Source organism: Nannobrachium achirus, assembly GCF_963921795.1.
Source record: "Nannobrachium achirus genome assembly, chromosome: 9".
Classification (NCBI taxonomy): domain Eukaryota; kingdom Metazoa; phylum Chordata; class Actinopteri; order Myctophiformes; family Myctophidae; genus Nannobrachium; species Nannobrachium achirus.
The window spans coordinates 52,903,962-52,921,798 of NC_137818.1; the positions used below are offsets into that span (position 1 = coordinate 52,903,962).

General features: G+C 42.1%; 1 protein-coding gene across 2 annotated transcripts in view; it reads left to right on the top strand.

Annotated features, from left to right (window-relative positions):
• Positions 1 to 16,965, top strand: part of LOC308291917 (putative helicase mov-10-B.1) — a 39,698-nt gene extending 22,733 nt beyond the window's left edge. For both annotated transcript variants that reach the window (XM_080734063.1, XM_080734064.1), the window contains 11 exons: positions 897 to 994; positions 1,518 to 1,615; positions 3,031 to 3,129; positions 4,518 to 4,629; positions 5,045 to 5,162; positions 6,644 to 6,850; positions 8,604 to 8,675; positions 9,396 to 9,521; positions 10,073 to 10,161; positions 11,219 to 11,325; positions 15,508 to 16,965. In XM_080734063.1, coding sequence (XP_080590189.1) covers positions 897 to 994; positions 1,518 to 1,615; positions 3,031 to 3,129; positions 4,518 to 4,629; positions 5,045 to 5,162; positions 6,644 to 6,850; positions 8,604 to 8,675; positions 9,396 to 9,521; positions 10,073 to 10,161; positions 11,219 to 11,325; positions 15,508 to 15,569 — 1,188 coding nt within the window. In that variant the 3' untranslated portion in view covers positions 15,570 to 16,965. The remainder of the gene's footprint in view (positions 1 to 896; positions 995 to 1,517; positions 1,616 to 3,030; positions 3,130 to 4,517; positions 4,630 to 5,044; positions 5,163 to 6,643; positions 6,851 to 8,603; positions 8,676 to 9,395; positions 9,522 to 10,072; positions 10,162 to 11,218; positions 11,326 to 15,507) is intronic.
• Positions 16,966 to 17,837: the final 872 nt, after the last annotated feature.

The following is a 17,837-nucleotide window of genomic DNA, read 5'->3' on the forward strand; positions in this document are numbered from 1 at the left end:
GGTAAGTAGACTTTGATGAAATGGCAATATGACTGTTCCATAGCTGAGCCCCCCCCCCAATCTGAGTTCCCAGAGGTATTTTTTTTCTGCCACTAGGGGGCGAAGAGCCCCCCTAAACCTGATGGAAAATTGAAAAAGACCAGTACGGAACTTTGGAAGATGTAAATGGTTAGCCTGTCTCACCAATGGCTTCCCCAGAGTACACAGAAGCCATTGCTGACTCATAGATTAGTGAACAGCACCATCTAGTGGCCAAAAACGAAAAGATGGAGACGGGAATGTGTTAAGAGTAAGACCTGGAATTATGTTATACTTTAGCCATTGAAAAATAGCAGATATACCTGTACAAGCTCACAGCACAGCACGAGTGCCACGCTGCGAGCTTTTAGATCTGCTATTTTGTTTTTTAAATTGTGAAAAATCTTTGAATGTATATTTTTCAATGCAAACGTTTGTAATTCAAGTCTCTGCTTCTGGGGGACACATGAACAACACATATTGTGAGATGGGGGTCTGCCGCCAAATACACATACTGTAATTTTGGGGCTCCTTGACATGAAAAGTTTTGAGAACCACAGATTTAGAGGACATTTATAGAATCGGGTCAATATATTCACATTTTCACAATTTGTTAATAATAGCAGGTCTACAAGCTTGCAGCATGTGTTTTTTTTTTGTTTTTTTTTTCAATTGCCGTAACTATTCAGCGGACGGTCGTGGTAACACTTTTTCTTTTCTGGGCGAAAGAAAACTTGTTGTTCGATGATACAGTAGCGTGAAGTTACACAACGTGGACACGCTTGTGGCTTCCTTGGGTCTTCGAAATAAGGTGCAACCAATGAGGATCAATGCTGGTAATGCTCCTGTAATCACACCCTGATGATGTGTTTTCACAGGATTGCTGTAACCTGGAAGGAGGCTCGTTTGCGTTTCCCTCTAAGGAAGAACTGATGAAGTACAAGATCATCGTCACCACACTGTTAACTGCTGGAAGGTAGCTAATGCTACGTGCTAGCATTCACTCATCACAGCCATAAGAAGAACTCTAATGCTTCATGCTATAACTAAGGTAGAGCGCCCCGCTTGGGAAGCAGAAGGTCCCGGGTTCGAGCCCCTGTGCAATGTGTCGAGGTGGCCCTGAGCAAGACCAAAAGTATTTTCTATCAATTACACACCTCATGAAGCCTTGAATTCATGGAGAATTTGTGATTTATCATCGCATTCCTAAGTCAATAATTCGACATAGTTCATAGTAGGAGACTCAAAGAGTCCCATTTATCCTATTCCATTGTGATTGGCGAATTCCGAACATTGCTGGCCCACAATGAGCCACCTGACCTGGCCCAGACCTGTGCACTTTTTCCAGTGTTCTGACGGGTTTGTATTCCATGGTGTAGGCTGGTTACAGGAGGTATATTAATCATATTATTGTCATGTGTTTGTATTCCATGGTGTAGGCTGGTTACAGGAGGTATATTAATCATATTATTGTCATGTGTTTGTATTCCATGGTGTAGGCTGGTCACAGGAGGGATTCCTCAAGGACATTTCACACATGTGTTTGTGGACGAGGCAGGACATGCAGTGGAGCCTGAATGCGTCGTCCCATTGGCAGGTGGGGTTACAAAAGTGAATCAAACTAAGCAATTTAATCCACAAGCTCACAGCGCATCACAGCGTGTCGGATCTTGACGCGTGAGCTTGTACCTGGTCTATTATGTTTGCTATTTTTGTGTGACACTGTTGTATGATGAAAAAAAAAGGAATCCATAGTATTTCAATAATGGCCAAGAAAATAATCAATAGTTGCAGCCCTATTTGTCCATGGGCCATAGGAGATGTCGTTATACGAAAGGTGGCAAAGGTTATTTGCATTTATTAGGCATTTTTGAGAAGCTCTAGCTACAGATTATATTTTGGTATGATAACCCTTTCTGAGACACAGCTAAATTGGTTATCAGCTGCTTAAGTTGGTGTCCCGTTAACTTTACTATACAGGAGAAAGAAAAAAAATCTGCTTTAAGTAGCATATCTCTGCTGTCGGGCCGAAACCTCCTAACTCCAAAATGTTCATTTTCGGGAAAATGAGCTCAAGTGGAGTTAGGAGGTTTTGACCGAAGGGCTTTTTACTACTTTTCATTGGTTCAATATCATTTTTAGCAACACACAGACATAAAGGCTGTTATAGCACATATTTTTGAAAAAAAGAGGGCCAATGGGGTGGAGTTAGCTTCACCCGATTAGCTGGTTTGTGTGGAGTTAGGAGGTTTTGTCCCAAGCACTTTTTACTACTTTCCATTGGTTCAATATTATACATTCAGCTGTAAAGGGTGTTCAATAGCCCTGATTTATGCCCAAAAAGCTCAAAAATGGAGTTAAAGGAGTAGTTCACCCCATAATGACTTTTTTTCTATTGATTACTCATGCCATGGAGAGTAGAGTTCAATAATATTTTTAGTTTTTTGTCGCATTCCTAAGAGATAAATGTGTATTAATTTACCCCCATTCATTTCGGATGGTGACCCGTTTCGAAACGGGTCACCATCCGGAAATGGGGGTAAATTTACTCAAATCAAATTTTTGTCTAAAGAATGTGACAAAAACCAAAAAATATTATTGAACTCTACTCTCCATGGCATGAGTAATCAATAGAAAAAAAGTCATTTTGGGGGTGAACTACTCCTTTAAATTAAGAGGTTTTGGCCAGACAATGACGATATGAGCGGTCAAACTAGGTGTTTTTCATGATTCTAAATCCAATGCAAGCATGTGTTTTACACCAACTTTAGCGGCTGATAACACCAATGTAGCTGTGACTCAGGAAGGATTATCATACCAAAATATTATCTACAGATATAGAGCTTCTCAAAAAATGCTAAGTAACCTCTGCCCCCTTTCGTATAGCGACATCTCGTATGGCCCATGGGCTATATTGGCGGTTGAAAAACAGTCCTGGCAAGTTAGAAACATGTGTTGTATTGCTGTATTTATCCTGTATCTGCTCTCATGTCTGTGACCCATGGAACACAGGGCTACTCCATGCAGACTCTGGTCAGGTGGTCCTGGCTGGAGACCCCAAGCAACTTGGACCCATCCTCAGATCTCCTCTGGCACTCAAATATGGCCTGGGTAGGAAACGTAGCACCCCCACTCACACACACATACAGTACAGTAGGTCCCAAACACTTGGTCGGAACCCATCTGTTGGTCGTGGACACGTCTTTTATTTGTGGGTTTGCAAGTAAATGACAGTGGCTCAGGGGTTGAGTTGCCGTCTTAAAACACAAGAGGGTTCCCAGTTGGAACCCAGGCTCCCCCAGAGTTAGTGTCGAAGAGGGGGTTCAGAGTTGGACTCTGAACCCCTAGTTCCAAGGGTTCTTTTTAGGCCATGACCCCCAAAATAAACATATTTGAACTGGGGAACCCCACCCTGACAAGCACTTGGAATTAGGTATTAGATTTAATGTGACTCGGTTCTAGACATAATTATTGTGAAAATAGCCGATCTACATGGTCAGTGCTCACAACGCCTCGCACTGTGAGGCGTTGTGAGCATGTAGATCGGCTATTTTCATAATGTTCGACTCTTGCTTACTTAATACTTGACAGTTTGGTATTAAAACGGTCTTGAAAGTCCTTAAATCGTCACATTATAAATGTGCAGATACCCTGTATACACTTATACTGTGTGTTGGTTTGTTTACCGTTGAGTGAGACATTTTTTTTTACATTAAGTTAATCATCTGGGGACCCCACAAATAAAGTTTGAGAACCACTGTCCTAGTTGCTCCCGGTGAGCAGGTTGCATGGTTTCCTCCGCTATCGGTGTATGAATGTGTGTGTGAATGGGTGAATGTAATGCACAATCTCTGTAAGGCGCCTTGCAATTTTACCAAATATTCTTCTTTTTTTTCTTATTACCTACATTTTTTGTGGGAGACCCGGACCACCCTTAGAGCAGGACATGTGTTTGTACTGTACTGGTTTATCAAATGTGCAGATGTTTGATCTACAGTAGAAGATCAAAAGCTTCTTCCAGGCATTGACACAAAGGCTGGTAGATAAAACGTCAGGGCAGGTGAAGTTTGCAAGTGCTCATTTGAGAGGGGACACAAAGGACAACACGAGATATCTGTCCAAACACTTGAACGTGGCCAGTGCGATCTGTCTTCTGGTCTGTGGAATGTAAAATTAGAGCACTATTTACCTATAATGAGCTGTTTTTACTGTGGCTACTGTGTGAAACCATAGACGTAATTAATCATAGCTACAGTATGTAGGTATTTGGATTTGGAGGTATTGAGGTGTGACATTTTTTATCGCACAGGCCCAGAAAGTAAAGATATAAGTGTTAAATTGAGCAGTAATTAAAATCTTTACCTATCATTTTATAATGGACGATTTACTTTTCGGGCAAGTGGGCATGACCGATGGGCAAGTAGAACATGACCTGTACTTGCCCGTGGGGCAAGTGCATCTGAGACCTTAGTGTCAACCCCTGCTTCTTCCATCTGCAGGTGTGTCCTTGTTGGAGCGCTTGATGGACACCACGGATGTCTCTCTGTACCAGAAGAACCAAGAGGGGAAGTTCAACAGCCGTTTTGTCACCAAGCTGCTGAATAACTACAGGTTCATTAATAATAATAATAATAATAATAATAACAACTAGTCCTTGTCTGTTCAAAGATATGTGCTCCGAATTATGTGCAGTTTGGGTTATGGGGGCACAGTATAATGATTGGATATGGATTGAATGTAGGAGTCTCAGAAGTAATGTTGGAGAACCCAGACGTATCAGTCATGTCAGTCATATCTAAATTTGGGCATTGTTTCAGCATGCTCTGTTACCATGGCGGTTGTATCAGCTATCTCCAATTTTGGTACTGTTTAGTGTTTAGTAACAGTGATGTCAGCATGCGTATATATCAGACAGACAGACTTTCAGTGATTTATTAGTAGAGTAATAATAATAATCATCGTCATCTTATTGGTAGCGTTTATCATGACAGAATGGATGTATTTTATGCTATCATCTCTGCGGCAGGTCCCATCCGGCCATTCTGAAGACTCCCAATGAACTGTTCTACGATGGAGATCTGCAAGCATGCGCTGACCAGGTGCTGCGCGACTCCTACTGCAGATGGGAACACCTGCCCAAAAAGGTAACCTTTATACACATGGGCGTTGATTTTTCTCTATTCAATGGGGTGCCTGCATTTGCATTTCTATGGGACTAAGGTGTGAAAATCGTAGCAGGAATGTGGATGAGTGAGACGACTCGGATGAGGTAGAACTGTTTATAACTGAGTGCCTTAGCTACCAGGCGTACCTTTGGGGAAGGCTAGTGTACGTTGTTCTCCTCATTCATATTGATGCCGTTTAAAGCGTGCTGATGTCACCAGCCAATTCGTTTTCACAGACGGGGGGAGGTCAGTGATAGCTCCTGAAAAAAAAAAAAAAAACACCTTGGTGGTTACGCAGCCTAAGAATTTAAAGTTTCTACTAGTAACCTAAAATAATCCTGTCAGTCCTACGGCTGTGTCACTCACATGCCCCAAAATAATTCATTTTCAAGTGAAAAAAACATGAGGCGACTGCTAGCAATTGTACCAAGTATACAGTAAAGTAGGCTTCATTGTCTCTGTAGTAGGGGTGGGCGATATGGGAAAAAAATACGCTATCTTATATTTTTCCATGCTGAATCACGATACACGATCTTATCGCGATTCTTTTTCATGTTGGTTTTTATGGTTATTTTTCAAGTTACTTAACAGTACAACCACCTACAAGCCAAGGTAAGAAAAACTAAAAGAAAAGGGATTAACAGACCATTTAGACCAGTGGTCCTCAAAGTGGGGTCCAGGGACTCTCTGGGTTCCTTTTGGGAGGTCTAAATTGACCCTTACATATATGTAACTCTGACAGTATACAAATGAAACCAAATGGACCCTTATGGGTCCATTTGGTTTACGGTTCTAATGGGTTTCATTTGTATACTGTCAGAGTTAAGGGTCTCCCATTTTGACATTTTAAAGTTTGAGAACTACTGATTCAGACCAAAATGCAGGTTTAAATGAATTCGGCAGTGAATCTCTTTATTAACAATTCACAGGATTTTTTATAAGGCTCCTCCCTCATTGCATCACGATACAGACATTGTACAGGGTTCCCACGGTCATGAAATTCCTGGAAATATTTTGAAATTACGAAAATATTTTTTTTCCTGGAGGGTCCTAGAAAAATAGCTATGCATAGTCTTTGGTTATTAAACATTTGCCAAATTGTCAAATATTAGAGGCAGAAATTGTGAAAATAGCAGATCTACATGCTGCTCACAACGCCTCGCAACGTGAGGCGTTGTGAGCATGTAGATCGGCTATTTTCACAATAAAACCGTGTTATACAATTTCGGCGGTCACGGCCTGAAAAGGTTGAGAACCACTGGCATACACTACCTGTCTTTGGGCATCGCGCATAGGAGTAAGCGACTTGTTATTGAGCTGAATTATTGTTATATAGTCTTGGAAATCTGGTTAAATATTCTGGAAAAGTTTTGAAAATTAATTGGTAAAGATGTGTGGGAACCCTTGATTGTATCGTCTCAACGATATTTATCACCATATCGCCCACCCCTACTCTGTAGGCTGGGTCCTCTCAGAAGTTCCCGGTGATCTTCCACGGGGTGACGGGCGTGGACCAGCGCGAGGCCAGCAGTCCTTCTTACTTCAACGTGGCGGAGGTGGAGCTGCTGATGGACTACCTGAAGAAACTCCTGCACACACAGGGCAAGAAGGGCCTGTCCAGAATCACACCCAAAGACATTGGCATCATTGCCCCCTACAGGAAACAGGTGGGAGTACACCTTCATTGCCTCTCATAGGCTGGCACAATATACAGTACATAGAGCAGGGTTCCCCAATAGGCGGCCCGCGGGCCATTTGCGGCCCCGCGGGGGGCTACTGTCTGGCCCACACCAACCCCAGTAATAATGGTGGTATAAGAGCATCAACAACACTGGTATATCGTCGTTGTCGGGTGGAAATCTCGTATCTCCAAATTTGTACGTTCTTTCGCAAATCATACAAGGCTGTCGCACAAAAGTAGTGAAAACAGCAGATCTACAAGCACACAACGCCTTGCACCGCGAGGCGTTGTGTGCTTGTAGATCGTCTGTTTTCACTAGTTTAAATCATTTTTAAAATGATAAATTCAAAACTAACGGTTTTGGACATACAAGAGTTTCACCCGACAACGACGAAAACTGTCGCTGGAGTAGTGGGAACGGTGGTGAGAAAACGCTAACGTTACTGTCGCCGAATTAGTTACATTTTTGCCAGAGATAGACTATCAAATATGAGACAATATCGCGGATACCATTTGTTTATTTTTGGACCACAATGCTTATACGAGACGATTTTACTCAATGTTATTCTCCATAGAGAAATTACTTCCGCGAACCGGGGGATGAGCGAGTGAAGTCATGACTCCATTACTCTATAGGAGCCACACAAGTGTAACGACCTAGAAACCAGTGTCAAACTGACAACCAATCCGAGGTCTTTTAAGCAGATGACTAAAGCTGGTCTCATAGAAAAGGTTCCCCTATTAGCCCGGGAAATTAGTACAACAATCGTTCACTTTGTGATACAAGCACCAAATTTTGCACAAAGTTCCCTCTGAACCTACTTTTCCCAAAAAGCATGTTAGCCACTCAATTTATTTAAAAAGGGGTTGGGGTCCCATTGACTTTCTATACAGTAAAATAATACAACAAACAAAATTAATCTGTTTTAAGTAGCATGTGAGGGGTCAAACTAGGGGTTTTTCATGATCCTGAATCCAATGCAAGCATTTGTTTTGCACAAAAAACATTCCTTGGTCTAAAAAAGGCCCAACGAAACTATGGTTTAGTGATGAGTCATCACTTTTCACAGTAGTGTGGGCCACTGTGGGGGCTATTTTTTGCCCAAGGAATGTTTTTTGTGCAAAACAAATGCTTACATTGGATTCAGGATCATGAAAAACCCCTAGTTTGACCCCTCATATGCTACTTGAAGCAGATTTATGTTTTTGTTTTATTTTACTGTATATAAAGTCAATGGGACCCCAACCCTTAAAAATCAAAAATTAGTGGCTAACGTGCTTTTTGGGAAAAGTATGTCCAGAGGAAACTTTGTGCAAAATTTGGTGCTTGTATCACAAACTGAACGTTTCTTCCAAAAAATATACTTAATTTCCTAGACTATATAGAAGGGTCAGTAGTTTAGGAAAGATAAGGGAGCACATGTTATGTTTGTACTGTATATGTATGTGTTTTGTACTGTAATTTGTATTTGTTTTTAACTTAGTAACTGTTAAGTGTACGAGGACCTGGAAATGAGTCTCACAACCTTCGTGTGTAATCCTCAAATTGCTGTAACCGTGTGTTCTTTTGCTACTTTTCATAAAGATTGAATCAAATCAAATACCACAGTTCACTTTATTCTATAAAACACAGCACAGCCGCTGTGATAGGATCTAATTGTTCATGTGTGTGGATAACGTGGAACATGATTCAAACGTAGAGTGAAATGAGGTGTTTTCTGGGAATGCTGCTTGTGTAGGTGCAGAAGATCCGAAAGGCCCTTGGGAAGGTGGAGCAGGAGCTTAAAGTGAAGAACATGCATGAACTGAAGGTACAAGCACTGAAATGGAACAAATGACAGGTCGCATGAAATATATCAGCCATTTGGCAGTTCAAATGTGTGTGTGTGCGTGTCAGTGTTGATTTCGTCGACTAAAACTATGACGAAAAATGTTTGTCCACCGTGTTTTTTTCACTGACGAAAACTAAACAAAAACAAAAATGTAGTGACTAAAACTAAGACTAAATATTTGGCAATTTCGTCAAACAAAATAAAAACTAGACTAAAACGTTAGGGAGGGACTAGAGGAGAAGAGAGTCATTTTATGTTTGGTTGCTCTCAAGTGTTGCGTGCTGAAAATAGCCGATCTACAAGCTCACAACGCGTCGCGCTGCGACGCGTTGTGAGCTTGTAGATCTGCTATTTTCAGCACACAACCAAGTGTAAAACCAGTCATTACGATGCCATCTAGGCCTGCCAAAACACATTTTAGTTGACTAAATCAACTGTAGATCTAGTCGCCTAAAATCTTATGATATTTAGTCGACTAAAATTAGACTAAAACGAATACTTTTCTGGTGACTAAATTATGACTAAAACTAAATGACATTTTATTCAAAAGACTATGACTAAAACTAAATCAGAATTTGCGGTCAAAAACAACACTGGTGTGTGTGTGTGTGTGTGTGTGTGTGTGTGTGTGTGTGTGTGTGTGTGTGTGTGTGTGTGTGCGTGTGCGTGCGTGCGTGTGTGCTCGGGCTTGTGCATCAGGTGGGTTCGGTAGAAGAGTTTCAGGGTCAGGAGAGGACGGTCATTCTGGTGTCTACAGTTCGCAGCAGCCGCAAGTATATGGAGTTTGATGAGCGTTTCTCCCTGGGCTTTGTGAAGAATGAGAAGGTAAGTGGTGAAAATGTGTGCAAATCTTTGAATATAATGTATTTTCAAAGCGAACGTTTGTGACTCAAATTTTGCTTCTGGGTGGTCCCTGGAACTAAATATTTTGAGATGCGGGTCCGTGGCCAAATAAATATAATTTTGGGGGTCCTTCATGTGAAAAGGTTTGAGAACCACTGACATAGTAGTCTCTCAAGAACAGACTAACTGAGCTCCAGTTAAGTGAAAAGGACCTTTTCTTTGACGATGGCTGGCCAGATTGCTGACATAGAAACATAGGTTTTTCAAAAAACCTTAGGATTCGAAAGACACTTATAGAATTGGGTCAAAATTCAAATTATCACGATTTTTCAAAAATAGCAGACATACAAGCTCACAGCGCAGCACTCGGTGCCGCGCTGTGAGCTTGTATGTCTGCTATTTTTCAATAGTTAAAGCATAACATAATGATACACAATATGTGTACCCGTTCTAAATGGGTTAATTTAACACAAATGTTACCAAAAGGATGTGACTGTGTACCCTCCTGACACACTTTTCTATTCCTGGGTCAGAGGTTCAACGTGGCGATGACTCGAGCCAAGGCCCTGCTGATTGTGGTGGGAAACCCCGTAGTGCTGAAAACGGACCCTACATGGGACAGGTGGGTGTCACAATGTCAGCAGCTCCATAATACAGTAAAATATTGTTCATTTTAACACACGGCAGGGACGTGCTGGCCATTGGGAAAAGCGGGACAACTCCCGAACGGCCGGTTCATTCTCGGCCGGTCCAGGCTGGGCCATTAGGAAAAAATTAAACTGTTTGCACAAAAGTAAAAATTAAACTGTTTGCACAAAAGTAGTGAAAACAGCAGATCTACAAGCACACAACGCCTCGCGGTGCGAGGCGTTGTGTGCTTGTAGATCGGCTGTTTTCACTAGTTTAAATCATTTTTTAAATGATAAATACAAAACAAACGGTTTTGGACATACAAGGTTTCCACCCAACAACAACGAAATATAGGCCTAATTCATGTAATTGGCCCACTGGCTTGTCACTTGTCATGATCTGAAATGGCAAATCTTTGAGTAGCAGCAGCGCTGTAGAGAGAGATCTCTCTCCATAGCGCGCAATGAAGGCCTCTCCAACTCTTTTTCCCGGGCTGAATCAAGGGCCCAGCACGTCCCTGACACACGGGATGCCTAACACATCCAGGAACGTGATAAGGATTACCCCCCGTGGAGACTTTGTATACAAACTCGCTGCAGAAACATGGATATATCTCTCCACGTCTTTTCACATATTGCTTGTTTGGTCCAAGCGGCCTGTTTTCTATGGACCATATCTTACACACAGATCATTGCGGCAGTTTTTGAGCGGTGGTAAACCGCTCCATAGAGTGGCTGTGCGTGTGTCTGTAGCCTTTTTCCTCAGCGTTTTGCCATAGCAAAATGTGTGTAGGTAGCATCATTTTTGTCTAGTGATGTCATCATCATGTGCCTGTAGCCTTTTTCCTCAGCGTTTTGCCATAGCAAAACGTGTGTGTGTGTAGCATAGCCTGTACATCCTAGACTCAACTCCTAGTCTGAAGACGTTATGCAAGCACGACCACCGTTCACTTCACATTGGGTGTGATTTTTTTTTTCACAACACATCTGCTGCTCAACCATAATACATTCTAATATTCTCTTCCTGTGTGTTACTTTATCTCCCGGTAGGTTTATCCAGTACTGTAAAGATGGAGGAGGCTACACCGGTTTCTCTGACACAGACGATGAGGTGGAGCACAGGTTGGCTAAACTGATGCTCAGCATGGAGATTAATGGTGAGTGTTCCAGTGTTAAAAAGAGCACATTCATAAACCCTCAAAGACCTGGAACGCGCCCGAGTCGCTCTAGATTTTAACCACTTTAGCCATTATTTTATGCTTTAACTATTGAAAAATCGTGAAAATGTGTGAAAGTCTTTGAATATCTTTGACCCGATCTTTACCCGACTTCTAAATCCTTCCTCTAAATCAGAACCTTTTCATGTCAAGGACCCCCAAAATTACATTTATTTGGCCACAGACCCTCATCTCAAAATATATTGTTCCATGGACCCCCAGAAGCAGAGATTTGAGTTACGAAAGGGCGTGCTGAATCCAAATCTGCTGTATGCCCACCTCAAAAATGGCCACTAAGCCCTCAAAATGGATAATTTAAAGATGGAAGCCACCACTATGCTGAAACATAAAAGTGCCAATATCTCGGCTTCCAAGCCACTTTCATGCTTGTGTGTGTGTGTGTGTGCGTGTGCGTGTGCGCGTGCGCGTGTGCGTGCTTGCTTAGACATGGTCTGCACGTGTGTGTGGTGGGCTGCAACATCTCACCTTTAAAGCGGCATACAACCAACGCCTTGTCAAGTACCGTACTGCGTCGGACGAGGGGACGCATTGGGTAAGCCTACTGTGTCGAGGGTTGGACGAATTGGGTATGGCCAGTGGTCTAAGAAGAAAGAAAAAAAAAGTTGGTCCCGAAGCGAGATTCGATACCGCTATGAAGGGTTTACCAGCCACCCGACGCTACCGCTCACGCCACTATAAACGACAGAGCCACGCCGTCTCAGGCGCCGAGAGCCGCCGTCGAGGGAGCGGTATCGACCGAGTCGCCGCGGCGAACGGTGCGAACGGCGCATGAGCCGACTCAGCGGCGTTACCGAATTATGTGCCGTTATGGACAGAATAGTAAATTTTGACCAGGCGACTACGTTATTATCCACGTTGTCAAAGATAAAAACACAAAAAAAAGTGGAATTTCCCAGTCGTCTCCTTAGCTCAGTTGGTAGAGCATGATGACAGCTAAAACTGAGACCGGGGTTCGATTCCCCGTGACTGGAAAATATTCCAGTAAACACATGTCGGCGCATGCGTACTAAGGCTCTCCGTTCTCATTCCGTTCTCGTCTGACTGTAGACACTGTAAGTGTTCCAAAGCGTTGCACGGGTGAAGCAGAAAGTGAGTTGGGAACGTGTCGGGAGGTTGAAGCAGAGGGGGTGAGAATGGGCTGTGTGTCCTGTCATTTTGTTCTGTTGCTGTTGGTAGTCATGGTTCTCAGTTCCCACCTGATGTCGTGTGGGAGTTCAGACTCATCCAGACCATAATGAATAACTGATAGCTTGCATAACGTCTTCAGGCTAGGACTTAAATCTAAGATGTACAGGTCATCAGACATTCTAAGGCCTATGTATCCTCCAAAGATGATGATACGACCTCCCACCATGCAACAGCACATCCCATGCATCCAGGGGTCTTTCCCCTTGGTCTCAACCTGCTTCCAGGAGAAGGTCTCTGGACTGAATTTCCACAGATCATTGAAGCACTGGATCCCTTTCCAGCCACCAAATATGTACAGCTCTCCATTGTAGGCAAAGGCTGAATGACATGAACGTTCTTCTGGGAGAAGCTGTGCAGGAAGTGTCTTCAGCCAGCAGTTGTTCTCTGTGTCAAACACAGTGTTATTGTTTAAGTTCCCCTGGCGCCCCTGGCCCCCAAGTACAAACATCTTTGTTCCAATGATGGTGGCAGTGTGACCGTGGGAGGCAGGTGGTGTAGTTCCTCTGGTGTTAATTAAAGACCAGACCATTATGGTGGTGTCCAACTTGTACATGTCATTAGTATATCCAGTCAGCCGGGTGATTCCTCCATACACATACATGACCTTCTCCAGGACACAGGCCGAGTGGTGGTACCTTGCTTCTGGAATAGACCCAGAAATATTGGGTTTGGACCAGCTGTGGGTGTCAACATCATAGGCATAAAGCACATTGCAGTAAGGACGGCATCCTCCCCAGATGTAGACTATTCCTTCTACCAGCACAGCTGTTAGGCCCCAGCGCCCGGAAAGAACCTCAATGGGACTTTGTCCTCTTCCATTTTTCACTGGGGGCAACTTCCCCCAACGCAAACACAATGTGTTGAACATGTGGACTTCAATCTGATCACTGTTGTTCAGGTAGTTCTTGTATCCTCCAAATGAGTACAGCTTGTGTCCGACAACCACAGCAGCATAGTAGGCATCCTTAAGTCCTCCTTTCAGATGTATGGTCCAGTGAATCATTTCACACAACAGCACCACCGTGAATCAGTGCAACAAATTTAGAGGATGTGCCGATAAACGACAGCTGAATCAGTCGGAATAGTTGTTGGAATGACATTTGGTTATTGGCAGTTTACTTTTAAAGACCAGTACATTGGTTGCGATGACAATGTTGTGATGTCAAATGCGTGATGATGTAATTATGTAGTATATTTGGAATTTCAATCCATCCAGACTAGTACAGAGCCCTGGTGGATCCCAGTAAGGAAGAGGGTTTAACTAAGAGGCTAGACTGACATGATTACACCCACACACACACACACACACACACACACACACACACACACACACACACACACACACATTGTGTTCAGCGTTGAAGTGAATTAACACCTGAGACAAATTATGTCTTCTAAATTCTAACAGTTTTATGAAAAATGTTGCTATATGAGTGGTGCTCAAATCGTATTTATAATTATGTATTTGGCAGTGGACCCCCATCTGAAACTGTTTAGTTCCATGGACCCCCAAGATATATTTTCTCACTTTAAAAAAAGACATATATTCAAAGATTTGCCCAAATTTGTCAAAAATAGCAGACCTACAAGCTCATTCGAAGCACAAATTGACGCACTATGAGGTGCGGCGGCGGCATAGGGTCACGTAGGAAATCGGACCAATTCCCCAGCAGCTTGTTCTGACCAGCCATCTTCCGTTGTATCCCTTGCCTCTTCTGACTTATTTTCCAGCCGTAGTTTCCCTTTATCAGACAGAAAGGGAGGGTATGGTTTTCATGCTTAAAAAATGTGCTCATGTCCACCTCTGTGCTGCATGGGTATATCAGGGGCATAGTTCCGCCGATTTAAAATGAGCCCAATACGGAACTAAAACTTCCTATGATTGGCCGCTAGTTGCGCTGTTTTCCCCCAGCCGGCCAATCGCAAAAAGAATTGTTCTCCATTGGACCCCATTCATTTTCCCCTTTCGTTTTCTAACCTTAATTAACACTTTCATACATACTTTATGGTTCCTATCGCTAGTTAAAAATTGCCTTTCAATCACGATGATGTGCGTTTTGTGAAAATAAGGTCCCATTTATGTTAAAATTGATGATAAAGTTGCGGAGGGCGTGGCCAACTAAACTGATACCAGCCGGCTGTGTTCTTCTTCGTGTGCTGTATTTCGGGAGGCTCCAACCACATTCTCCCATGTATCCCTGCGGTTGCACGTGACCGTTGGCAGCCAATAGCATCCTCTGGTGCCTTTACAATCTATGATGGCAACACCCATGCCAAGGACCCAAAATGTGTCATTTGCGCTGCATAGAAACAAATGGCTTTGTCCATATCTTTTATACAGTCTATGGGCTATATACTGTAATCAGGAGAAAGCTTTCAACAACCATCTTTCAACATTGAGATGTGCCCTGCCTGCTTGCTCTTGGGCACCTTGAGGCAGTGAGTGAGTTCTATTTGATGGACTCATGAATGGAGTGTCTGTGGTCCCTGATCTTAAGGTACTTGTTGTACTGATCTCCACCCACTGATTCCACAGTGCATTTTTTTGCTGGGCATACAGCAGATTTGGATTCGGCACACTTTAATACCCCTAGAAAACATGTTGCCATAAGTTAACACGATTTGCCTTCAGCACTTTTTCTGAAATCCTGTCTAGTCTATATGCAGAATGTCCCATTTCACAAGTTTTCAAAAAGAAAAAAACATTTGAAAATAACAGATCTACAATCTAACGCGACACATTGTGAGCTTGTAGATCATAAATCCCATCTCTAATACAAGTAACATTTAGAAGAGACGCAAGCACGCACACACATGCACACTTTTCATGTGTTATGCTTTTCATAATAGTATGATTATTCTAAAATGATGAAACTGTAATTCCTCCCTTCCCTTCTCTCTCTCGCCCCCCAGTGGAGACCGAGGAGAGTGCAGTTCAGCAGCATCTGGACCCAGCCTGGAGGAATGGCCTGTGACCTGAGTGACCTTTGACCTGAACGACATGTGACCTCACAGACTTGTCCCATATTTTGGAGACCATTTTGGTTGCTTCTCTTCAGACAAGTACTCTTAAGTTACAGCGTGGACAAAAACCAAGACAACGTTGTCAGCTTCTTCCTAATAGTTTACAATTCAGGTCAGGTCATGAGAAGCAGCTTGTACCTGGTGAACTAAAATTCAAACTTTGGGAATACATTCAAACCCTCATTTCTTTTTGCTGTCGGGCCGAAACCTATTCTAGCTTTTATGAACATTTTTGAAAGTGAAATTGGTGGGTTTTATAAATATTTAACCAATGAAAAGTATTAATAAGGGCTTGTGACTAAAATAACTTGCACACATTCCCTTTATTTTTTACTTTTTTTAAATTCCTGAAAAGTCTATTTTTTTGGGACTTACAAGGTTTCCATATGACAGTGATGATGTACTTTTTAATGTCTAAGCAGACCTACTTGAGGTATTTGAGGAGAACCAAAGACATGAGCGAACATGCCGGTACGGCACTGTTATGGTTACAGTGATAATCGCCCCAATACTTAGCTTAATATCTTAATCTTAATAATGATGGTTTTTGGTCGAGTTTTTTACTTTTTTTCTTTTTTTAATCTAAAAGTTGGATTTTCTTACCGTCGTTTTTTACAATATTTTTATTGGTACATTTTTTATATTTGAAGAAACAAAACATATACATTACACTCTGACAAATCACCCCCCCCTCCCTCCACCCCCCTCCCACACAGTTACAATACAATTATGAAGCAAAAGACAAACAAACAAATACAAAAAAAAAAAAAACAAGAAAACAGAGAAAAAAAAGACACTGGTGTGTATCCGCGATCAACACTTATACAATTGTGACACTGAGTCACTAACCATGATTCTATTCCCTCTCCCCCTCCCCCTCCTGTTGCAGTAGATTACCAACATTTGTAATGGGGAGATTTGTCGTACCATCATATTTACATATTTTTATTGGAAGGATGGATGTATTATTATCCTCTGGTTAACGACAGAACCACACTGCTGTCCCTCCCCAGCATGTAGTCTGACCCATCACAGACAGTGTTCTTCAGGCCTTTTAAACGCAGAACTCATAGACATCTCCTGACCACTCCTCACGTTGACTGTTGAGCTGCAGTGAACCGTATGATTGGCCATTTGAATTAATTGACAAGTTTCATGATTACATTTATTGCAAAACATAAAATCACGATTTTTGATTATTGTCTATACATCTATATGTGAAAAGATTCAGGTTCAGAGTAAACCACATTGAGTGCCACTGCCTTAAATTGAGCACCAGCATTAATATAAAACTGAGCAGCCAGTAATCAATTCAAAAATGAAATTGCATTTATGATTATTTTAGTCTCCGGCTTGCCTTAGTGTTTCAGTGTTTCTCTGAAAGTCATCGTGAATAAATGGAAAATGAGATTCCAACAAAATCACTTGTTTCTTGTCCTGACTTAATCGCTATACTATTAGGTGTTAATTACGCCAACATTATTGTGGTGACGTAGTGTTGGTCTTGTATACTGTACAGTAGGTCACGTTTATAAAGATTGCCATGCAGTATGTCACTCTGTGTCTCCTAGACTGCTGGCCTGGGATTGACTTGTTTTAATGTTGCTGTTCTGGTCTGGTTCTAGAGCAGATACAGATATTGTGCGTGCGTGCGTGTGTTCAATTACCGGTTACCAGGCTCTATTCTAAACTGAATAAGAACACTGAGTAGTTGACAGCCTTTTCCAACTTTCAATCTATGTTACATTTCCTACAGCATTTTAACACTCCCTAAACCTATTAAAGCTAACTGAATGTACAAACTTACACATTTTCAATGGTATGTGTTCACATGTGACACTATATTGGACACACCTTATTGCACATCCACAAAACTTTATCTTGTATTTGGTCATCATCATCATCTTTATTTATACTCGAAGTACAATTGAGGGCAAGCCCTCATTTGCAATGTAGCCAAGGTTACAATACAGAAGAATAATGCATTGTCAATGGAAAAAGTATAAACTTTGGCAGGCTACTAGAGCTACAAACGTACACCTAGAAACACCATTCACACTTTATCATGTTCAGCTTACTGTGGAAATGTTTGCCTGAAAATGAATATTTGAAATGTTTCATGGTTTTATAGATACAACATTCAGAAAATTAACATGGGGCTCAATGGCAGATTTGTGCGCCTAAAAAAAACATGTTCACCTAGAAACTCCATTCATACT